At 42.2% G+C, this 24,505-nt stretch overlaps 4 protein-coding genes across 5 annotated transcripts; 2 read left to right on the top strand and 2 right to left on the bottom strand.

Moving 5' to 3' along the window:
• Positions 1-68: 68 nt before the first annotated feature.
• On the top strand, positions 69-5,541 carry LOC146510096 (TLC domain-containing protein 2-like). Of its 2 annotated transcripts, XM_085174591.1 has the most exons (5): positions 69-890; positions 984-1,056; positions 1,182-1,294; positions 4,518-4,723; positions 5,276-5,541. In XM_085174591.1, exons 1-5 carry the CDS (start codon positions 828-830, stop codon positions 5,472-5,474), a joined length of 654 nt encoding a protein of 217 aa, XP_085030717.1. In that variant the 5' UTR covers positions 69-827; the 3' UTR covers positions 5,475-5,541. The 2 variants fall into 2 exon arrangements, with proteins under 2 accessions (XP_085030717.1, XP_085030716.1); XM_085174590.1 differs by having other exon boundaries at positions 69-1,066; positions 1,212-1,294.
• Positions 5,542-5,739: 198 nt separating this feature from the next.
• On the bottom strand, positions 5,740-12,612 carry LOC146510095 (F-box only protein 40-like). The gene is made up of 6 exons (XM_085174504.1): positions 12,403-12,612; positions 10,644-11,819; positions 9,035-9,321; positions 8,726-8,857; positions 6,968-7,307; positions 5,740-6,214 (listed from the first exon to the last, which is right to left on the bottom strand). The coding sequence occupies exons 1-6, from the start codon at positions 12,403-12,405 to the stop codon at positions 5,996-5,998; spliced, it is 2,157 nt and encodes a 718-aa protein (XP_085030630.1). The 5' UTR covers positions 12,406-12,612; the 3' UTR covers positions 5,740-5,995.
• A 175-nt stretch (positions 12,613-12,787) lies between these two features.
• LOC146510093 (F-box only protein 40-like) lies at positions 12,788-24,249 on the top strand. The gene is made up of 9 exons (XM_085174505.1): positions 12,788-13,147; positions 14,049-14,081; positions 15,241-15,802; positions 16,105-16,610; positions 21,879-22,058; positions 22,173-22,414; positions 22,601-22,732; positions 22,903-23,188; positions 23,284-24,249. The coding sequence occupies exons 2-9, from the start codon at positions 14,079-14,081 to the stop codon at positions 23,485-23,487; spliced, it is 2,115 nt and encodes a 704-aa protein (XP_085030631.1). The 5' UTR covers positions 12,788-13,147; positions 14,049-14,078; the 3' UTR covers positions 23,488-24,249.
• On the bottom strand, positions 16,754-20,628 carry LOC146510094 (uncharacterized). The gene is made up of 4 exons (XM_085174556.1): positions 20,345-20,628; positions 19,997-20,203; positions 19,388-19,477; positions 16,754-18,823 (listed from the first exon to the last, which is right to left on the bottom strand). Exons 1-4 carry the CDS (start codon positions 20,472-20,474, stop codon positions 18,564-18,566), a joined length of 687 nt encoding a protein of 228 aa, XP_085030682.1. The 5' UTR covers positions 20,475-20,628; the 3' UTR covers positions 16,754-18,563.
• Positions 24,250-24,505: the final 256 nt, after the last annotated feature.

Below are 24,505 nucleotides of genomic sequence, written 5' to 3'. Positions count from 1 at the left end.
GTGCAAACATCAAGTTTGTCATCAACTCGGCTTTCACAAAAGGTTTCTTTTTTTAACATTGTTGGGATCACAGTTGTTGGAAAACTTAAGTAGCATTCATGGCAGTGCTGTTGGATTAGATTGATGCACAAAATAAATCATCACCCTACAAGATTTATAAACCACGCAGGGGTGTATAGTTAGGATCACGTAATGATGAACCATCCCTAACCTTTCTGCCAAAGTCTCAGGCTGCTGGGAGACTTCCACTAAATCACTCTAATCAGGTCTACAAATGGCCTTTTTTGGTGTGCGCAGTGATAACAAAAGACAACAGAAAGGCCAAGCATATTAACTTAGGGTGAGGAGTGTGGAGCTGAGCTGTGTAGGTGTGTGTACATATGTGTGTGGGGCTAGTAGAGCTGCTGAACTGTTCAGCAGACCTAACAGTACTGCTGAAAAGATGTCATAAAGATGAAGCGAAAGTGAGTTATGAAAGCCAGGGTTGTTTTCCTTGAGAGGCAATCGTACCATTATGTGTCCACGGCCCTTTACTATCAGCTATGAGTTTATCACTTGGTGTGTGTTAGAGGGCAGAGACTAGAAACAATATATGATATATAACAGTGACCTCACAGTGACACAAGCGTCTCATGCTCTCTTTTCATAAAGCGTGTTTCCACTGAGGTATGCACTGGACATGCGTGAGGTGAACTCCGCTCAACTATTGTTATGGATTTGAAATCAACACTTCTGCTCACTGGAGGCTCTGCCGGCTCTTTCAAACTGCTCAATGCAGTCATCAGAGTCCTGCCAACACCGCAGCCGGCACAGAGGAAAGCCTGGAAATGGAGGAATGTCAGCACGTCGTTAGCTCACAGCTGCCTGACAGGAGCGGGGGCTGTTTTATGGTTCGTAGAGGCGCGCAGCAGCCAGGGTAGTGTGGACGTTTGTTTTCTACTCGTGCGATATTCACTCTTCCTGTGGGCTCTCTCGCCCTGCAGCTTTTACCGTCACCCTCAGATGATGGAGGACCTGATCTCTTTTTGCTCCCTGCACTCCCACAGTCTTGTAGCTGTATCCACAGGTGATGCCCACACAAACACACACACACACACACACACATGCAAATGTGTATACATTGCATTTCAAAAAATAACTTGATAGCAGTTTAATACTTTAGCATTGTTTAAATACATGAGCCTGCACACATATTTCTACATCTCCTCCAGGGTATTTTATCCACGACTTCCTAGACATGGCCTTGAACCAGCCCTTCAAACAGTCCTGGGATCTACTCCTCCACCACTCTTTGGTAATGACCTTTGTGGGTCTAATGCTTGGGTGTGTTTTTGCTAACACAGTGTGAAAACATGAACCAACATACACTTTTTGTAACGGGAACACATCAGTTTATTTTACACAAAAACAGGGAATAATAGATCCATCTATCTCAGTTAATAAGATACTTAAGATACTTCTCCCTTGTCCTTACAAATGTAAGTGAAAATTATGACCTCATAAGAGATCATAATGAGCTGTTTTTTGTTTTGTTTTTTACATTTTTGAATATGGAGGTAGAGTGGTACAGCTATTCACAGGATAGGATTTGATAGGATTTTGGACAAGACCCTGCGGAGTCGAGATGCTGGTGGGGGTGAAGATGAAAACTGAGTTGAGTGAAGTGAAGATGAGAGATGAGAGTCTGAAAAGAGATCACAGATTTAAACAACGCAGAGTGGAGGCTGATCGTCTCAAAGGAGCCAGGAAGCCAGCGTGGGAAAGTGGTAGTAATGAAATGAACAGACTAGCAGCCGAAGAGCCAGGAAAGCAGGCAGATGAGTGATTACAGATCTTCCTTATTGAACTTTTACATAGGCTTAATTTCTGTCATCCATTTAAAATACGGGATCTGAGTACTGTTTCATCTCCTGAGTGTGTAATCTGAGAACACAAGCACATACAGTGGGGCAAAAAAGTATTTAGTCAGCCACCGATTGTGCAAGTTCCCCCACTTAAAATGATGACAGAGGTCAGTAATTTGCACCAGAGGTACACTTCAACTGTGAGAGACAGAATGTGAAAAAAAAAATCCATGAATTCACATGGTAGGATTTGTAAAGAATTTATTCGTAAATCAGGGTGGAAAATAAGTATTTGGTCACCTCAAACAAGGAAAATCCCTGGCTCTCACAGACCTGTAACGTCTTCTGTAAGAAGCTTTTCTGTCCCCCACTCGTTACCTGTATGAATGGCACCTGTTTGACCTCATCATCTGTATAAAAGACACCTGTCCACAGCCTCAACCAGTCAGACTCCAAACTCCGCCATGGCCAAGACCAAAGAGCTTTCGAAGGACACCAGGAAAAGAATTGTAGACCTGCACCAGACTGGGAAGAGTGAATCTACAATAGGCAAGCAGCTTGGTGTGAAAAAATCAACTGTGGGAGCAATCATCAGAAAATGGAAGACATACAAGACCACTGATAATCTCCCTCGATCTGGGGCTCCACGCAAGATCTCATCCCGTGGGGTCAAAATGATCATGAGAACGGTGAGCAAAGATCCCAGAACCACACGGGGGGACCTGGTGAATGACCTGCAGAGAGCTGGGACCAAAGTAACAAAGGTCACCATCAGTAACACACTACAACAGCAGGGAATCAAATCCCGCAGTGCCAGACGTGTTCCGCTGCTGAAGCCAGTGCATGTCCAGGCCCGTCTGAAGTTTGCCAGAGAGCACATGGATGATACAGCAGAGGATTGGGAGAATGTCATGTGGTCAGATGAAACCAAAGTAGAACTTTTTGGTATAAACTCAACTCGTCGTGTTTGGAGGAAGAAGAATACTGAGTTGCATCCCAAGAACACCATACCTACTGTGAAGCATGGGGGTGGAAACATCATGCTATGGGGCTGTTTTTCTGCCAAGGGGACAGGACGACTGATCCGTGTTAAGGACAGAATGAATGGGGCCAAGTATCGTGAGATTTTGAGCCAAAACCTCCTTCCATCAGTGAGAACTTTGAAGATGAAACGAGGCTGGGTTTTCCAACATGACAATGATCCAAAACACACCGCCCGGGCAACAAAGGAGTGGCTCCGTAAGAAGCATTTGAAAGTCCTGGAGTGGCCTAGCCAGTCTCCAGACCTCAACCCCATAGAAAATCTGTGGCGGGAGTTGAAAGTCCGTGTTGCTCGGCGACAGCCCCAAAACATCACTGCTCTTGAGAAGATCTGCATGGAGGAATGGGCCAAAATACCAGCTACTGTGTGTGCAAACCTGGTAAAGACCTATAGTAAACGTTTGACCTCTGTTATTGCCAACAAAGGTTATGTTACAAAGTATTGAGTTGTATTTTTGTTATTGACCAAATACTTATTTTCCACCCTGATTTACGAATAAATTCTTTACAAATCCTACCATGTGAATTCATGGATTTTTTTTTTCACATTCTGTCTCTCACAGTTGAAGTGTACCTCTGGTGCAAATTACTGACCTCTGTCATCATTTTAAGTGGGGGAACTTGCACAATCGGTGGCTGACTAAATACTTTTTTGCCCCACTGTAGTTGAGTCAGTCTGGTGATAGCACTCATCCCATATCCGGGTGATAACGACGAGGTCAGTGAGCGAAACCTCAGTCGTGCTGCTCTATGCTGTGATTTTACTGTCAGCGCATACAGCAGACATGCTTTCAGGCAGCACATGGTGTGTCATGGTGCGTTTGCTCCTGACTGTGCTGCTAAGTATCTCTATGCAGGTTCTATTTTATCCAAAGACACAATAAGTTATTTATTTTTACGTGGCGAATAGTTAATCCTGCACAAGCTTTTCTGATCAAAGTTCAAGGTTCAAGTTTTATATGTTTGCGTCCAGTTTTCTCAGAGTGGGTCACCACATTCCTGTTGTTTTTAATTTATCCAGATACTTAATTCATTAAATTCATGCAAAAAAAAAAAATCTCAGAGAATGTTTAGTTACATAACTCTTTTACCAAACTTTATTTATAGCAATTTAGTAACATTTTAAACTCTCTTCTGTTGTCATTCTGTTATTTCCTGCTGTATTATTTTCAATAGTGGGAGGGCAGCAGCGTCGCCTCACAGCGCGCATCAATAACATCCGATATAAAACTGATAATTATGAGATCAATCAGCAGAGCCATCAGCTGGTGTGTGCTGGCACAGATCAGCTGATCTCAGGGGACTGGTGGAGCTTGACAACCTGAAATTCATCCTCCAAATACTAATGATAGTGTGTAAAAATTCATTCATAAAAATTCATAATTATGAATGAATTTCATAATTCATTCATAATTATGAATGAATTATGAATGGCCACAATTAATAAAGCCTTTATTAATTGTGGTCCACCAGGTTTCTATATATCACTTACTGACATTCATTTCTGGGGGGTCTGAAATGAGCTAATTCACATTTTCCATGATTAAAACTTGTGATTTTTGCATGATTAACGTGTAAATAAAATGTTGTATTGCTGTCTCTTTGCATGTGCTGTTTTAACGTTTCTCTCAGGTGATCTCATGCTTCGGTTTGGCTGTGACGTCCCGCCTCTATCTAGGTTTTGCAGTGATGTCTCTGCTGGTAGAGATCAACTCTGTTTTCCTTCATCTCAGACAGCTCCTCGTCCTCTCAGGACGGAGGAACAAGCCAGGCAATGAACTCACCGCCCCTCAGCCCTCTCTCGCCTACAGCATCACCAGCTGGCTCAACCTGGGAACGTAGGTGGTTCAGGAATTCTTTTTAGCAGGAAGAAATGATCTTTTGTATGCGAGGTGGGAAAAGATCATAAAACACCTTTTTAAAAGCATTTTGAAGCATTTTTGAATATGTTACATCAAATAAATGTTAATATTATGCAAACATAGCCATAAAGCCTCATTAATTTTTTTTAATGATGGCTTCGTTTATTAAGGGGGGGGGGGGAAGCTGTCCAAACTGACGTGGCCCTGTGCGAAAAACTTCCCCCCAAACCTAATAATTGGTTGTGTAACCAGAATTTTTGAGCTTAAAGTTGTGAGGCCTCCAGGAAACCATCTGCGCTCTACTTTTACTTCTTTAATCTGTTTCCTGAAAGGCCTGTTTTGTGTTTATCTGCCTGAGACTGTTGTCCAATAATCACAGATGTGCCAGTTTTATCCCAGCTGCTCCCCCATCAATATCTCAGATACTGAGCAAGATACTGAATACCAAGCTTTCACTATCTGGGCCTTGCATGGTGACTTTAGTGTAGACTGGTATCTGTCAGCTTGTTTCTTCTGTTTCATCTGCAGGTTTCTGGTGTTTCGTGCCTGCACGCTGGGCTGGATGAGCCGCTGGCTAGCCCGTCACAGTGAACACATTCCTCGTTATGTCCTGATGATGGGGGCCACCGGCCTGAGTCTCATCTCCACCATGAACGTGGCGATGTTTTATAAAATGTTTAAAGCGGATATCCTCAAAAACATGCGCAGTACCACTGAGCACCACTAGGGGGAAGCAGAGCTGTGTTACTCCTGCACAAGTGACTTGAATCCGTTTTCTACCTCATCACGTGGTTAACGCTATGCAACGGACTAAGCAAATATGTTTTGTTTACAGGCGTAACACAAAATAAAATAAAATGTGGATGCATAAGATAAAGTGTTTGGTGATACTATTTAGTCATGAAATTCCTCTCATTTCAGTTTATAACCATTTGCAAAGCATCTGTAAATGAGAAAGAAACGTGTGAATAAAAACAGCAGATATCTGTAGCTTTATTTATTTATTTATTTATAATTAAAATTAACTTCAGTGCTCTTCTGACATCATTTTTAAATATATGCAACTTCTAAGATTCAGTTCAACATGTGACTCCAAAACTTATCTCTGTAAGCTTTAATTTTATATTTATTGTGATTTTTCTCCTGTAATTTTAAAGTGAACTGCAGTGGCAGGAGATATAGGAATAGAAGGAGGGGGGAAAGAAGTTAACATGCAATAAAACCCCAAACAGACCAGTTTACAGTGAACTACATCATGATTCTCTTCTGCTGGAACATGGTAACCAGAGTGGGAGGTTTGCAGCTTGTGTTGTGTTGGATTTCTTCTCGCATGCGTGGCAGGTAAATCTTCTCCGTCCTGGACTCCCTCTCATAATAACGACACACCTTTAGATGCTCTGAGATAGGCGGCACATCCTGGAAGCACCACATATCCACCGGAGAGAACAAGGTACTGAACTGCCAGACCTGCAGTGATGAACAGCGATGGAGATGCAACTAAATATAAGGTCCTGATTGCAAAAGGGGGAGCGATATCTCCCATTTTATTTCACATTAAATCTTTCAGTGCTTTGATTGTCCAGAATGGTTACTATTACAGTAGTTTAAAAAATGAGGTGATTTGCAGGCCTCTGCTTTTTCAAACTGGGAAACCATTCAATCTGTCATTTTTATTTATTCTGAAGTTGCTTCAATTATATTTAGATAAGGGTGCTCTTTAGGGTGAAGTCAATATTTCTAATATAATCTGCTCCAAGTGGTCACAGCATGAATTATGTGATTCATGAAGTCAGAAAAAAAGACTCATGATTACAAAGATGTTAAATTGCATTCATTCAGTGACTTTTTGCTTTTTGCTGTGAAATGTTGCATGCGCTTACTTCTTTGGCCTTCAACAATTAAACAGCCTGGTAAGAAACGTCAGCGTTGTGTTTTCTAAACTAAATCTAGCATCACTTGATTACTATCAAGGCAACCCTGCTACATGATGACAACAAGATCAACAATCATCTGATTTCTTGTGCCTCCAGCTCAAAGCCAAACTTGCACTCGTCCCTTACATCTTCCTTCTTTTATGCTGTATTCTTGCCTTTATTTCTAATATTTACTTCTAATCTTAATTGCCCCTTGGGAATAAATAAAGTCTTTCTGATTCTGATAAACATGAAATATCTTGGATTATGTCTACTGTGAGTCCTGTTAGCGTGGCTCCAATCTTACCCTCTGCTTCACCCTCCACTTGGCTCCTCCATGAGAGTAGGTCTTCCTCTCCCAGTGGAGAGTGACCATCCCTCTCTCCTGCAGCTGAGAGGAGCACACCTGCCTCATGAGGTGGGACACCATTGCCAGCTGGGACAGGGAAAAGCTGTCCAGGAAACTGGCCACGTGGCACAGCACTTCGTAGGGAAGAGAGCTCAGCGAGTCATCCGCTCCTCCCGCTCGACTGCCTCTCTTCCTCCAAGCAAAGCTGGTGGAGGCATCCGTGCTCCTGGATGTCTGGGAATTGTCACCCAGGCAAACAGAGGTGGTGGGAATCAGGCTGAAGCAGCCTAGATCCTCGCTGAAAGTACAGACGAAACTGTGGTCTTTGAAAGAGTATTGGATTTTTATTTGCAGAGGATTAAAATGCTTTGACTCTGACCTGAGTTATAGATTGTTAAAATAAAATTTATAGTAGCTTTAAGGTTAATTTATGCATCATATTTGTTATTTTCACGAAGTGTGATGTTAAAAGTGTGACTTGTGATGAAATACAAGATTAACTGAAGTTCTGAAGCGTTGTTCAGTTTGATGCTTTCAATTTTACAGCCCAAAACCAAAATCAGGGACACCTTGCAAGCAATGAAATATCAGAGTGAAGCATTAAGAGCTAAACCTACAGATAGTGTATTTGTGTGCTTGTAGAAACTACAAACATCCACAAGGAGAAAATATTACTCAAAGAGGCCAAAACATGACAGCTGTGCTCTGCATCTGCAGGATATGTGAACGGATAACTATGTGCAAAATGTTTAACTAGTCAGTTTGATAGTGTGTTTCTGCTGCCCTCAAGTGGTTACAAATAGTTGTTGCAGATTTACACGAATCGCTTTGACATAAAGAGAAGTGTGAAAAAAAAATCTACACCCGCCACGATTCAGCAGCTCAGATTCAGAAGCATCTTTAGCAGCAATAACGTGAAGTAATCATTTTCTGCAAGACTTTATCAGACTTTGATATCACTGTGGAGGAATCTTTGCCCACTCAAGTTGTTTACAATGTTGTGTCATGGAGGTTTGTGGGCGCTTGATTATGCACAGCTCTCTTAAGTTCCCACCACAGCATTTGAATCAGTTTTTGGACGGGGTCATTGCAAAAGTACTTTCTTTCCCCCCCATCCTGTTGTAGATCTGCTGCTGCGCTTGAGATCATTGCCCTGTTGCATGACCCAGGCTCACATTTGACTCTTGAATACTTTGATATGGTTTTGTTTGTTCAAGTCAGTGGCTGACGTGCACTCAGGTCATTTGGCTGCAAAATAAGCGCAAACCATCACTCCTCCACCACCGTGCTTTAAAGTTAGTTTGAGGTGTTTGTGCTTACATGTTGCTTAGTTTCTGCCAAACCTCCACTGTGGTCTCATCTGTACAAAGGACGTTGTATTTAGTAAATGTACTTCACTGTTGCTTGCAAATGTTTTTCAGATTATTGCAGTTACTCTCTGGCCAGCACGAAAGTTTACACAGGAGTCTATGCACTCCTGTGTAAACTTTCTTTATCACATAACTGTATAAAGAGCTTTTTTCTTTTCTACACAACTCTGAATAGATTTTTTTAATTGTTTATAAAGCTCAAAAAGTTAATTAGAAATTTAACTGGGACACAGTGCAGTTAGAATGTGTCGTGTGTGCGGAAAAAGTGTACCCTGTACCCCTCTAACACGCTTCAGCTCACAGTTAAATTTGTTTACATTTAGATGAACTCTGTGGTTTCTCTCACTTGTAGCTGATGGTGGCTTCGTGTGTGGAGGGCTGAAATCTCCTCTGGCTGTAGCTGCATCCCAAGTAAGCGAGCGGGCATCTCTGCTCGAACCATCCGTTTACACACATCTGGATATCACTGTGGACGTTCCTGCACACGACAGAACATTTTTTATTGGAAATAGATCACTTTGATCTCACAGTAATGCCAGACACATGGGGTTTAGAGCATCATTCTGAGTCCGTGACTGCTTTGTGTATTTCTTGTTCAGGTCTTAATCTCTTAAACCGATGCAAAACCTAAATATTTAAGAAAAAAACAACTCACTTATAATGTTTGCCATATTCCCTGCGCTGGAAGGTGTGTCCACAGAGGAAGGTGAAGGCGGAGCTGGCCTTGTGATGTCGGCTGGTGACGCTCTCCACCTGCAGCTGAAGGTGCAGCTCAAGCGGTTTGACAGCCGTCAGGTCGGCCAGCGAAGTGTTTCTCCGGAAAGGAGCCGACAGAAAGCTGTAGGTCTGCGTGCCTTCGTCTGTTAACAGACCATCTGTGCACACGCTTTCTGCAATGAGGTGACCCCTCAGCTCCCTCTCCAGGGAGCACAGCAGAGAGGCCTGAGAAGCCAATCAAACAACAAAGCAATATTTAATCGGGGAGCTTCGTAGCTGGTGAGCATTAAACAACAATGAAAGCAAAAACGACTCTCATTTATTAAATATAAGACAAATATGACATAAAACGTCATGTGATGCTCCAGGATTTAAAATACAGTCTAAGAAGGTACAAGAAAGATATATTCCTGCTCAAGAATATGAAAGAAGTTTTTTCACTCACGCTGTCGGCTTATAAAATGTAAAAAGAAATCAAAAGCCCTAAAAAACAACAACAACAACAAAAACCAGTTCTTTCTGATATTGTCCTGCAGCAAAGCCATACTCTCCTCTTAGATAACCAACTTAAGTGGTTTATTTTATAATTTTTGCATGTGTCCCAGCACAAAAACCTACTGAAGAAAGTAAAAATGAAAATAGACATACATTTTTGTAAATGACCTGAAAGAACTTCAGTAAAGTCCAAGCCCATCTATCTATCTATCTCTTTCAGACGTCCTTCATGCGTACACCCCATCACCTGGCCTACGCTCAGCTTGAGCTCCTCTCCTGACGTCTTCTCGCTTCAAACGTATTACCATTCACCTTCATCAGCAAGACTCTGTTTTTATCAGGGTGTCAGCTATAACCATCATGCTTTATATGTTTTACAGTCATATTATTCCTAAATCTCTTTTAATATTATTCTTGTTGCATTTTGTTGTAAGGTGACCTTACAATTCAGGACAATGATTCAGCACTATGAGGTTGCTGAATCATTTATAATGTTTAATTACTTTGACATACATGTCTTTGGACTGTGGATGGGAGCCCAGAAAGAACTAATGCACATGGAAAGTCTTAAAATCATTATGAGTAATGCAAAAGGAGGTATTGAGTCTGTGGAAATCATTTACTGGACTTGTCTACGGAGCATTTCAGCCATTCTGAATTCATGGGTCACACAGAATTAGCAACTATTTTGTGAAACAGAATGCAACATATATTCTTCTGGGGTCAATAGAGACGGAAAACTATAAAGCTAAAAGCAAGTAAGCAATCAAGCAAAACATATCATTTGTCATTTCATTTATTATATCATAATCATTTAAAAATGTATATTTCTCATAATTAAGGCATTTAATACCACTGAATTGCAACATCGCTACATGAACAATAAGCAGCTGTCTGCTGATAGGTCTGAATGAATGAATGAATCTGAATGAATCAGTGCTGTGTTTACTGCTTGTTTCTGCTGTACCTTAGTGACTTTTTCAAAGCCTTTGCAGGTCTAAAAGGACAATTTTACAAAAAGTCTACAATGCCGTTCAATTTCTTTGCCTCACCTGAACTTCCTCCCACACTGGCATCGCCTCTAGCGCCACCCCCAGGTCACTGGTATCCACAGCTTTGCTCTCTCTTTTGTAGAAACCTGGGTTGCGGATGCGGCTCTGCTTGGCAGAAAAGCTGGTCGGGACTTTGAAAGTGCGCACAATGATGATCTTCATTGGCTCCAGGCGTTCATATGTAAACTTCTTCTTGTTCAGAGTGCTGGTCAGCAGTTTGCAGGTGTTTGATGAGGTTGCACCTCCACAGGTATCTGTTGTATCTTCTTCCATAACGGTGCTCAAGCCTTTCCCCCTCCTTTTAGCCACTCCCCGTCCCCTTCCTGCCACAGCTGTCCCCTCAGCTTCCCTGCATCCACCCATCTCCATGCTGAACATTCGCTCCCAGGCGCTGTAATTTTCAAGATCATCAGCCCCTATTCCTGATGCCCTTGCAAGAGCCTCTCTCTCTTCCTGTGTAAGCCCCTGCTCATATTCGACCTGAACCTCTTCCTCCTCTTCATCCTCATCTTCTTCTTCTTCTTTGTCATCAGGGGTATTATCATTCAAATTGTATGTGTTAAAAGAGGCCCAGGCGAGCTCACTGGCTTGTTTTGCAGCTGCCCTTTCTGCTGCCTCCTTCTCCAACATGGCTTTTTTCTTCCTCTCCTTTTCCTTCCTTCTCTCCTCCTCCATCCTCCTTTCCTCCCTCTCCTCCTCCTCCACACACTGGATCAGCTCTGGGAACAGTTTCTTCATCTTCATGGAGTGAAAGAGGCGGTCCTGGTCTTTCAGAGCCAAGGCCAGGTCCAGACACCTTCCCTGCGCTCTTTCTCTGAGCAGGTTTTCATGCAGCTCCATGTTTGGGAAGGAGTGGGCGTCATTGGCTGGCCAGCGGTTCCACTCCATGGAGCAGCACACCACGCTGGCTGGACACACCTGGAGGTGAGCTGCCCGTGAGGAGCGAGGCAATTGGATCGGGCAGCCGTACTCAGCGTTGATGCAGGGCACCCTGACATTAGGGCAGAGCAGCAGGTGATCCTCTTCTTTGCACAGGTGGAAGAGAGCGCCACAGAGCAGACGGCAGGGGATGACCGCGCAGCACACAGAGGCCTCCACCCGAGCCCTGCAGCGGCGGCTGTAGCAGGAATCACAGTGGATGTGGTCGCGCACCTTGGAGGCCCGAGAACGGTGACTCTGATTTGAATGAGAAAATAAACAGGAGGAGCCAGCCGTGCAAGAATGATGACTTACTCAAAAAGCAACACAGGACATTAAGGCACAACTCATTAAAGCTGAAATACGTAGAAGAATTAGGTGAAGAAGGAGTCAATGTCGCACGTTCCGTTTCTAACCTGACTTTCTTTCTGCACATCGTGTTGGCTGCTACATTGACTGACTATCCCGTCTTGAGCTACGAAGTGATATCATAGAAAAAATCTGTGCTGTTGCACAATCATACTGGACATGCTTTTGCATGTTGGATGCCCAAGAACGATCACTCTGATTTGGAAAAATTAAGAGAAGACCAGATTGATTTTTCAGGAGGTCTACTAAGCCAGCTTCTTTTGTCAATTTTTAAAAGTAGAAACAATAGATGTATAACAAGACAGGTTTAAAAAGGATTTTGGATTTCTGCAAACAACATATGTGTTCAATGGAGAGATGACAAACATAACACACCTCATGTGACAAATGTAAAGCTGCTGAAGGAAAAACAACCAACAGCGTTTTGAAATTTTTGGGGGGGGATCTGACAGTTGCAAAAATGAAATCATACCATTTTTTTCAGATCCTCTGGTGCCAGGTCTCCGAAGCTGCAGGTCTGCCCTGCGAACAGAAAGGAAACTGTTAATCAGACTGAGCCCAGTGCATGTAAATGGACAATCAGAGGATATCAGCAGAATCCTGTGGCGTAAGATTCAAAGAGGGTTTGAGGTTTGAAAGTCCTCGCACTCCTTCTGGTACTTTTAAAGACCAAGTGTTTCCATGTGTATCTGTTATGTGTGTTTGTGTGTTATAAATAGAGCTGAGCACTGACTGAGAAATCTTATACGGGTGGTCAGAGACATGGTTTGGGTTACTGGTCGTCTCAGACACTTGCATCAGAAATCTGCCTACTTTCATTCTGCGTGCAGCAAAACGAGGCAGATGCTTGCTTAATATCCAAACGGAGTCCTCTAGTGGATATTTAAGTGTTGTCAAAACACTGTCAAAGTGAATTTATTTTGCAGTTGTTGCAGCAGAGGCTGAGCTACTTGTTCTAATGTACTTGTACTAACAAACTTGTGCTCGGACACATAAACTCAGGCTGTGAATACGGAGATAGGAAGTCTTGTATAAGGTTTGGCACCTGTGGCTCCCCGCTGCAGCAATGTTGAGAAGCTGAGCGGGGAGTTATTTCTACTTGTGAACCTGCTTGTGCTGCTTGGCTAATTATAACCTACCAGTTCAAAGAGCACGGGGACAGAAAGCAACGTTATAAAACCAAAGAGAAAAAACAACTCGTCCGTGCTGTCCAACCGGTAAGATATTCGTCGAGAAGGTTTGACTCCATTGTGAATGTGCTGAAATTCTCTGAGATTACCTGGTTTCATCTCTAATTTGAAAGGATTCCAGTGAAACTGCTCGAACAAGTGATAAAAGTGGAGATGTGAAATATTTCAGATCTAAGTGCTCGTCTGACTTGCACGTGTCGAGATTTACAGCCACACAGGCCATCGCTCATTCTGGGAGTCTACTTGTTACTGAACAGGAAACTGTTTTGACTTTCACAATATTTTTTTTGCAGATGTTCCTTCAGTTTTTAAAACCATGTCCGGTCAGGATGGCATGGTGGTGCAGCGGTTAGGACTGTTGCTTCACAGACTGTCGTTCTGGGTTTGAATCGAGAGGTTGCTCTGCTTTCTCTGTCTGTACCGATTTCTTGATAGATTCCAGTTACAACTTCCCCTCTGCAGCTCGGGATCGGACAAGAGGTTTAGAAAACATTTAGATTCTCAAGTCGTGGAAAAGGGTAGTAATGTCTTTTGTTTGAACACCTCTGACACATCTTGGCAGCAACCAGACTGAGAAGCATGAACTCTCCAAAGGATTCTGTTGTGTGACTTTGGAGTTTTTCACCCTTTTATGCAGACAAATGTACAGAAACATATTTGTGGGTTTGAATGAGTGCGAGATGAAGTAAGTAAAAATTTTAATGGTTTATGACAACATATGAGCTTCGGTTTTGTTCATTTTGCTTTGTTTACTTGTCTTTAACAATCTGATATACTGTACGTGACCAGTGATGATGGATTGCATGTGGATTAAATGTGGCCTATAGTATTCAGTGTTGGGAGATGTCACAGAAAGGTCATATCATGTCATATCATGCTTGACAGAAATGTCAATCATATACATTTTCTTTGTAATTTCTTCTTGCAGAGTTACAAAACCAGCTGAAGTCCCGTTAATATGGTGAGTCAGACTTTTTCTGCTGTTGAATTAAAGATTGAAGCTCATAGAGCTTTAAAGGTGGAGTATGTAAGATTATTGGTTTTAAAGATTATTTAAACCAATGGACAAACCTGCTTCCATCTCATATATACATATGTCTATTCAGATACAGAATAATGTAGATAATTCACTGCTAATGCTATTTTCTGACATCCCACTGTCCTCCACTCATTATAATGACTTATGTGTGGTATTAAGGACAGTGTTATTACTATTGTACTATCAAGACTAGACAACCCCATTGCCTAGCTCTAATAAATCTATGTAATGTATCATTATGATATTATCATTGTTGTATCTTAAAGATAATGGAAATAATCGTGCATGCATGTAACTTGAACTCCCCACCCTTCCAAGCTACCCCCTTTTGAATATAGTAACTATATAGTCTAACTGAGATAACCCCCATCACTCTTTTCATCGTTAAATTCTCTGATCCTCTGAGTTTGATATGATCAACAAACCACTTATACTGTAAGGAGGCTGTCCCCCGACTCCAATCAGGTCTGGGGGTGAACCAGAGCTCTGAAACTGGACTTGTAACAGTTGTAATTCCTGCATTATGCGCCCCATAGAAAAGATTTCCACTTACAAACCATCAGTCTTGACCTCAGTGACCTTTTGTGCCACAGCTACCCTCTGAGTATAGTCTCTGACTGTCTCTGCAGAAGTTTTACAATCATTATTACTGTTATATTCCCTTTTTCCCATCCTAAGTGCATTTATTTTGGACTGAAGAGAAATGAGCACCCTCACACTCAACCTGTGAGGGTGCACACTCATCTTTTTATTTTTAAAAAAGATTCAAATATTATTAAATTAACAACAGATTATGAAACAACAGATCATGTGAATTGTGTTGTAGAGATATCCACCAAAGTTTGCATGCTAACAGCACATGCTATCAGTTTGTATCTAAAGACTAAATTGAGAGCTAAAATGAGAGCAAGAAGCAGTGCAAACAGGTTACGCCTATGATGCCAGAGCAACATAGAGTTCTGAAGCATCCCTTTATTCCAGGGAATTTCACATATTGCACCTTTAATGAGCCATATTTTCATATATTGTAAACATCTTGTCATCATTGATTCACTTTGGGTTTTTTCCTCATCCAAATCAGAGTCGGCGTTCTCGGGCCTCCAGGATGCAGCAGCACATCCACTGTGATTCCTGCTACAGCCGCCGCTGTAGGGCTCGGGTGGAGGCCTCTGTGTGCTGTGCGGTCACCCCCTGCCGTCTGCACTGTGGCGCCCTCTTCCACCTGTGCAAAGAAGAGGATCACCTGCTGCTCTGCCCTAATGTGAGGGTGCCCTGCATCAATGCTGCGTACGGATGCCCCGTTCAGCTGCCTCGCTCCTCACGGGCATCCCACCTCCAGGTGTGTCCAGCCAGCGTGGTGTGCTGCACCATGGAGTGGCTCCGTTGGCCGACCGATGACACAAACCCACACAGCCACAAAGCCCTGCAGGACAACTTGGTGAAAGAAAGTGAGGGACAGGAGGAGGCTCTGGACCTTGCCATGGCCATAATCGATCAAAAAGACCTTTACAGCCGCCTAAAAATGAAGCCGCTCTATCCAGAGCTGACAGAGGAGGAAGAGGAGGAAATAAATGATGAGATGAAAGAGGAAACAGCAGCTGGTGGAGTAGTCAATGGTGTTGTAATTGAAGATACCAGTGAAGGTGGGTAATAGTGGTGCTTTTCAAAAGATGCTTTCCCTAACAAAATCTGCCTAAGAGTTACTGAAAACCTAAAACCCGTGAGAGATTAAAAATAAATTGAATTTTGTGAGATTAAAATCATGTTTCAGGTACTCTAAAAATAGATTTGTGATAAATAAATCCTCAACACTTCTATCAGCACAGGATATTTCTGGATTAACCTAAAACATCTTTAACTAAATTAAAACTGATATGTTTTTGAAACTCAGTAAAGTTCAGTTTCTGTCTTTGAAAAGTGTATTTCATTTATTTTTTCTCTCCAGGTCTTCCTAAAAACACCTCCTGTGAGCATAGTGGTGCTGAACAGACTGTACCAAACAGTGCTGTGCAAGGTTCAGGCATCAACAAAGATAAATATGACCTGTTTGAGATGATGTTCAGCATGGACAGAGGTGGCTGTGAGGCCGCTCAGGAAAATCTGAACAACCCCAAACAAAACCCAAACGTTGGTGACAAGGGAAAAACTCAGAGTGGCAGAAATCCAAAAGGGACTGAGAGGCAGGACCAGACAGATGCAGAGAATGACAGCTCTGCTGCCAAAAACTGTCCCCCAGTGGACACCAGTAAGACCGGGATGGCCCCGTGGCAGGAGGGAGTGCTGGACCGTTTGGGGCAGGAACTTACACCACAGGAGTACAACATGTACGTGGTGCATCATGGTCGCATGCTGCTAGCCTTTGGACAAATCGAGGCCTGTACTCCGAGGGAGAAAGACTTTGTGTATGGCAGCTTGGAGCCTATTCCAGTCCAGACACTGCGCTCATTCAAGGTGACGAAACTACATTTATTTTTTTTATTGTAAAACAGAAATAGGACAGAACAGGATGTTTAAGTGCCACTGTTGCCTTACTTTAAAAAGAGGATAGATTTGCAGTTACAGCCACTATGACGTCATTTCCATCCGTGTATGACCATTCAGACCAGTTATAAACAGTCCAAAATCTAAATTGGACTTTAAGAGCTCCTTTTACATCTGATTTTGGGTTTTAACTAAGAGCAGGAAGTGGAAAATGAAAACGTTAAGAGTGAAGCACAAATAACAGCTGCTAAAAGCTCCAACCAAAGACAAATTGCACTCAACAACGTTAAAATCCAAACAGACTTTGAAATCCAAACTTTATTACCAAGTATCCAACACTCAAAGCTGAGGTTTGCAGGAAAAAAGAAATATATATAGTATTTACTGAGGTTTCTTATTGCTATGGAAGTTTCTTTGTCCCACAAAAAACTGTGTTCAAAATTTCTAAAACTTCTAAATTTCAACTTACTCACTTAAACTTCTGAGAAAAGAGGTCAGAATCAACAAAAGAAATTACAGTCTCCATTTCTGATTTGTGTCATACTTTTTAAAGTGAGTAGCTGGACGGTGTTTGAAGACAACTCCATCACTTCAATTCATACTAATACCATAATAATACATTAGCGACCAAAGCAATTACAAATTTTTGCCAACTGGCTGGTAATTCACCAGTGGTTGCCAGATGGTTGCAGACCAGTCTTCATTTTGATTGGGACAATTGTCACATGTTCAAATTGGCAGACATATTAATGATATATAATATATAATATAGTTAGTGGTTACATGTGTCCAAAACCCCACTAACAAAGTGAATCTTTCAAAACTTGGCTAATTGATTTTATATAATATTTGTGGGTGTGGCTTCAAAGCTAAGCGGAGAAGTGTGTGAAGGCAACGTGTGTTCTCCACAATTTTCTGCGCTGTTTGGACAAGAGAGGGGCACCTGCTGTGAGGGGTGTGGCACTTGCTGTGGTGGAGCTGTTGCAAGGCCTGGGTCGTGTAGCAGCAAACAACTCCTCCAGAGAGGCTGTCCTGGTAAGGGAGAAATTCATGGCCCACTTCTCGGCGGAGGGAGCTGTGTCTTGGCAACCAAAGGAGTAGCCTGTTTGAAGTCCGAGTGACTTCCCCACAACGGCTCTTTTAAGAGCCACCCACAAACCTCTAAAGAGTGTTCCTATCTTTTTTAATTTTTCTTAATAAATGGAGCTCTGCTCCAAAATAAACTAACCTCTTTTTACTCTCTTAAGTAACTTGTCTTCACTATGTTCCTATATACAGTGTGATGCAAAAGTTTGGGCAACCTTATTAATAGTCATTATTTTCCTGTATGAATTGCTGTTACAATGAAAAATGTCACTTGCATATATCATATAGGAGACACACACATTGATATACACTAAATATTTATTTCATTTCTCTTTTTTTGTGTTGCCAATTTATGCACTTGCTTGATTTTTTTTAAAGTTATTGCACACTTTCTGTAAATCCAGTGAACTTCATTTCACTTCTCAAATATCACTGTGTGTGTCTCCTATATGATATATTTAACTAACAATTTTTATTGTGACAACCAACGATTTGTACAGGAAAATAATGACTTTTAACAAGGTTGCCCAAACTTTTGCATCACACTGTATTGGTATATTTTGTCATTAGTATAATATGAAATAAATTCTATTTGTGTGAAGTTGTGTGTCAACATTTGCTGTGTAGTAGAACAGAGACATCAGTCATTACAAATATTTATTGGAAAAAAATATATAAATTCACTCACAAAAACATTAAACATAAATATATAAAATTTAACTATTTACAGAGAGACAGGAATAAAAAGGACCCAGCTTGGAGTGGAAGAGCCTCAGGGAGAAGGAGGAGAAAAATAACATTGTTTCTGCCCTGGAGAGCTGCTGCCTCATCAGAAAACTACTGATCATTAGGGTCCAATGTTTCCAAATTTAACACAGCTGTGCTGTTTTCAAAAACTAATTTATAAATTTGAAATTTCACGAATTCTCGTGTCTGAGGCGGCACGCTCTCCAGAGCAGGAACAAGGCCGAGGAGGAAATGTTCTGTTGGAGACTGGCGTGGCCTCTTTAGGGACTCCAGGATGGCCAGCTCCACCGCCGATGGACTGTCCTGGGACCCGTCCCTCGACCGCCTTCGAGCTGTCCTCCTCTGTAGGCCTGTAAAACACAGCACAAAAAAAACAAAGTAATGAGAAGGCTGCTACTAGATTTTCATTTTCAAAATTGAAAAAAAAAAAAAAAAAACAGGATATAAACAGATTGGTTGTAGATATTTAGTAAAGGTGATCACAAGGGTATCCAAGCGAGTAAAAAGCTATCAGTGCTTGATGTAAATGGTAAATGGCCTGCATTTGTATAGCGCTTTTCTAGTCCTTAAGGACCCCAAAGCGCTTTACACTACATTCAGTCATTCACCCATTCACACACGCATTCACACACTGGCGATGGCAAGCTACATTGTAGCCACAGCTGCCCTGGGGCGCACTGACAGAGGCGAGGCTGCTGGACAGAGGCGAGGCTGCTGGACACAGGCGCCACCGGGCCTTCTGACCACCACCAGTAGGCAAATATGGGGTTGGTATCTTGCCCAAGGATATTTGGCATGCAGCCAGGAGGCAGCCTGGGATCGAACCACCGACCTTCTGATTAGTGGGTGACCTGCTCTGCCACCTGAGCAGAGCCTACAGAGATACAGAGCTACAGCCACCCGCATGTACATACCTGTGGGTGCAGCAACAGGAGTGGAGGGACCAGGGACTGGGGAGCCAGGAGAAGCAACAGGGGATGACTCTGCTGCAGAATCAGTTGACTCTATCGAGACAATATTACATGTTAACAGGTTGAAGACAATAGTCATAGAGAAATTATATACAGTGGTCTCTCATTTATTGCAGCACATGAACAGTAGTCACAGTTCTCACAAGTTGATTCTCAAAGTGCAAACCTTTGTCGATTTTAAAACGTAAAAGTATTATTATGCCACGCTTTTTCTGGCGCCACTTTTGTGCGCCTTTTTCCCTCGCGGTGCAGGTGTGTATTTCCGAATGAGGGTCATAGTTATGAGTGTTTTTGTGCTGCTTTTTCTATTGGACGTGATGGTTATCAAAACCAAACATGATAAGTTTGGCAAGCGCAGGAGACACACACGGAGATTTGTCAATTGGGCTGCAGAATGCAATGCTGTACTGCAATAAAAAAAATCAGCGAAAAGGCAAGGCAGTGACGGATGAACAGCGGGACCACTGTATACTGTTTATTAATAAACAAAATATATTCCTAAATGACAACACGCATAAATTAACTGCCTACATTAACTCATTATAAACATACCTTCTGACTGGTCCTCAGGGGGGAAGTTCTCCACGGTCCGGCTTGTCTCCCGCGGGGTGAGGAAGGGGTCCAGAAACCCCATGACCGCGAAGAACTTCCATCTCCTCCCCGATCCTGCTGCAGACCCACTCCTCTTCTCCTTCTCTGTCCTCTTCTCCTTATAATAGGTGTCCCTGAGGCTATTCCACTTTCTCCTGCAGATGTCCTCTGAATAAACACATTATCTTGTTAGCGGAAAGGTATTTGTACATCAGTGGGAAAATAGCGGGGCAGTAGGCGGGCTTGCTAGCTTTTGCGCGGCTTCATCGGGTCAGTCTGAAAATTAAAAAGAAGAATAAATGAACTTACCAGGTTGCCCGATCTCCTCACTTATGTGCCTCCAAGCTAGGTCCTTTTTATTCCTGTCTCGGTAGAAGTAGTAGCTAGCATCATATAGCTCTGGATGATTAGCCACGGCTCTGATGAGCTTTTCCTCCATACTGAATGAAGGGCTTTGGCTGGATCTGCCCCTTTGACCTAGGTCAGAGCCACGTCACCAGGCTCCTGATTGGTTGTCGCGGCGCGATTTGACGCTGGAGTTCAGATTTTTCCAACTGAGCGGTTGACGCGATATGCGCGTATGCACATATGGCAACACAAAAACTTTCGCGAGTCAAATGCGCCAGACGCGGTACACTGACGCGCGTTTCACACGTTTTGGCGTTTTCACGACGCAAATCTGCTTCCGAATTTTCGCGGGACCTGAAATCGTCTGTCATCGCGCTTTTCCATTGACTTTACATGTAAACCTGACGCTCTGGTCGCCTCTATCGCGTTCGGTGTGAAGACAAACTGCTTTATAAATCCATGTTTAGACCAGTGATATGACTTAATTTGCTTAAAAAAAGTTTCGCTCTCCTGGTTTATTATACTTACAATAATCATATTTATGCTAGTATTAACTTTGATAATGCTGTTTGAGGGATACTTTTTATGTTTTTTTTGCTTTAAATTAGTTTTATGGACAAAATCACATTATCCCCACTACTGCTGGAGTGGGAGCTAATGGGACAACACATAAATAAGAAAAAAATATCATGTCAATGTCCTGTAAAATGACTTAATAGCATTACCTGCCCTCTGTGATGTATTGTATCCTGTGCCAGCCCTCCAGGGTTGAGCAGCATGACAGGGTTTTTCTCTGTACAGCAGTGAACGATCCTGGTGTGCAGAAGAAACAGATGTTACTGATGTTGTTCAGTTATAGCACAAACTTCATACTTCTAAAGTGCTTTATTTTAACTTACAGAAACACAAAATGAATATTGGATATTTGACATGTCTCTGTGTGTGTTCCATCTTTTAGTTTCCCAAAGTTTCTCTCTTCTTCGTACTGAGGCGTCACACGTTTTGTCTCACTGAATATACGCTGAGCAGCTTATAAATGCACCATTATGGTCCTTTAACCTGCTGGAAGCTTTAACTTTTAGATAGAACGGACTGTAGAGGCATTGTCACATAATATATAGTAAGCAGAGATACAGCCATGAGTTGTTGACCTCCTCCAGTGTAGTGTGAGTCTAATAACTGAATTTTTTTATCACCAAACTAAAGTGGCTTACTGCATTTGATTCAAGTGCTCATAATTGGTGTTCAGTAGAAATGAGTTCCACCCACTTCAAACTAGTGAGACTCTCACAGCTGAAGCAGTGATCTGTGTCTATATGTGCAATCCATTGAGATTAAAGCTGACATTTGAACTTTTAGTAGCCTTTTAAACAGAAAGAAAACAGTTATTCAGCCTCTGCTGTTGACCATTCTGGCTTTAAAATATCCACCAGCATCAGAAAGCACAAAAGGTTCTCTGTTCACTGTACTCGCTTGATGTTTGTCTTCCTCACAGGTCCCTGACAGCTATCACTACAGGCGACGTGTTCATCTATACGACACGGCCACACGGGTTCAAAGTGAACCTCGCGGTGTGGACACATCGGACCTCGGAGTCAAAGAAGATGAGTGGCTCACTGATGAAGCAGCAGCCACGTTGCTGGGCTATGCAGAGGAAGAGGTCATGGGTCACAAGGTATAACATGCTCAAGCACACAAGCAGTTCAGGAAAAAAAGTGGAAAGTCTGAAAACCTTTATATGGTTTATAGTTAATCGGGTATTACAACTTACTGGTTTCCCTCCCTGCAGATCAGCGAGTCTAAAGCATACGACGGGCTCTACATTGACGTGGGAACGCAGACATATTCGTTTCGCTCAGCCCCTTTCAAAGGGAAGACCACCCTGGCTGAGGTGATGGTGGACAGACCGCTGAAGCTTCACCTGCAGCTGCAAGCGGAAAGTGTGAACAGCAGACACAACAGAGCCAGCTGTGTCTTCACCTTCCTCTGCGGTCACACCTTCCACCGACGAGAGTTCGCCACACATGTCAGGTGTCTGTGCAAAATCTGCCCTCAGCATTAAAGTAATAAGTGTTAAGCTCTCACTGGAAGCAACTGTGGATGAGCGCATTTTTGTCTTTTTATTTTTAGACACAACCTGCAAAAAACAAATAAAATGTGTATGAATGGCCCTGGTTGTGTGCTATGAATGTATAAACTGCCATGTTCCTTTTCCAGGAATGTGCACTGTGACATCCACACATGTCTGAGCGGTTGGTTCGAGCAGCGGTGTCCACTCGCGTATCTGGGGTGCACCTATAGTCAGAGGAGGTTTCATCCTTCCACACATAAAGCTACCGTCACATACAAGTGAGCACAACTCATATGAATCCACAAGGATTCATTTGTTAATGAAAATAGTCTCTGAATGTCTTAAACATTGAGTACAGTGAGTGCAGCAAAGGGAAGATTTTATTGCATATGCTCCTCCTTTATTTTAGTTTTAACTCCACCCACTCTCCTTTTTCCCTCCCGTACAGTAAGGAGCTGAGGAGTTTTAACTTGCGTCCAACATTCGAAGGATTAGTAGGTGACAATTCACCCACGAGCTCAGAAGGAAGTGGGGACTCTTTGAGCTCTCTTCCCTACGAGGTGCTGTGCCACATGGCCAGTTTCCTGGACAGCCTGTCCCTCTTCCAGCTGGCTCTGGTGTCCCACCTCATGAGGCAGGTGTGCTCCACTCTGCTGAAGGAGAGAGGGATGGTCACCTTCCGCTGGGAGAAGAAAACCTACTCACACGGGAGAACCAAGTGGAGAGCCAAGCTTGTGAGATATAGAAACAAAGCCAGCTAGTTCATCACATACTATGGCAATTATTCCTCCTTTGGTCTTCTCCTGACTCTGTTTTGGTTTCTCTTCAGGTGTGGGAGTTCAGTCATCTCTTCTCCTCAGTGGATTCGTGGCATATGGCTGACATCCCTCCTATATCTGCTCACCTGAAAGTCTGTCCCTACTACGAGGTCTCCCTGCACAGTAAGCCGGTTTCCCTCCCCAGCATGGACGAGAAACAGAGGTGCAGCCAGAAGAGTTCGAGCCTTGTCAACCATTTCACAGGAAACAGATGACAACAATTCCCCTGCTGCACCTGCCCCAAAAATGTATTTATGGCCAGGTTATTCTGCACAGATACCAAGAGTGTCTTCTATAACCATTATGTTGCAAAACTCTACAGAAAAAAAGTTACCTAAACTTAACAGAGGTTTACAGAGGCTTTTGGCTTACTGGAAAATAATATGTTCTAAGTATTATCATTAATCAGACTTTTAGCTGATGATATTTGTATTGTGTGGGATTAAGATGATTATAACACAATAAAAATTGTTAGTGTTAAATAGAAAATAAGTTCATACTTTCATTTATAAATATACTATATGTTTTTTAGAAGTGTTGATCAATCATATTTTACTCATTTTAAACAAAACAGCTGAACTGGTTCAAGGCTTTTATGTTTTTATTTGTCAGAAAAGATATTAAAATTAACACCTTTGTGGTTTTTTACAAAGATTATATGCAGAACCGTAGGACCTAAAGATGGATAAACATGATGAGGTATACCATTGAGATATAAGAAAGAGTTGTTGAAGCTTGGTTAAGAGGAGAGACTGAGCAGCCAAAAGAAGATCATTGTGGTTCATCTTGGTCTGTGAAAATGACAACGCACATACATGCTTTCTTTGCACAACTTCTTTAAATGTGTGAGTGATTGTGGACTTAAATTTTATTTCAGTTTTTGTATATGTAATATTCATATAACTGCTACCTCCTTTTAATTTCAGAGGCAAACATTGACTTAGCTAAAGCAACAATTACTGGTTACTTCTCTTTGTCAGACAAAACATCACCTGCCAAAGCAAATGCTGTTTATTTTTTTAGATCATTTTTGAAAGATTCAGAGTTACACAAAAGGAAAGTATTCTGAATCTGCACGAATGAGAAACTTTACAGTAATTTTAAACACAATATATATTTTCCATCTTTTTTTGGTCCAAGCTTTTAAAAGAGATATAATTATTTTCATTCAGTTCGGGATGTTGTCCACATCAAAGGAACAGATCAGAAAATAGGGACTTTTTAGGTTCTTTA

The sequence above is a fragment of the Neolamprologus multifasciatus genome, chromosome 10, assembly GCF_963576455.1.
Source record: "Neolamprologus multifasciatus chromosome 10, fNeoMul1.2, whole genome shotgun sequence".
Lineage (NCBI taxonomy): Eukaryota > Metazoa > Chordata > Actinopteri > Cichliformes > Cichlidae > Neolamprologus > Neolamprologus multifasciatus.
Note: the sequence above shows the minus strand (reverse complement) of the source record. Positions and strands in the feature narration are given on the sequence as shown.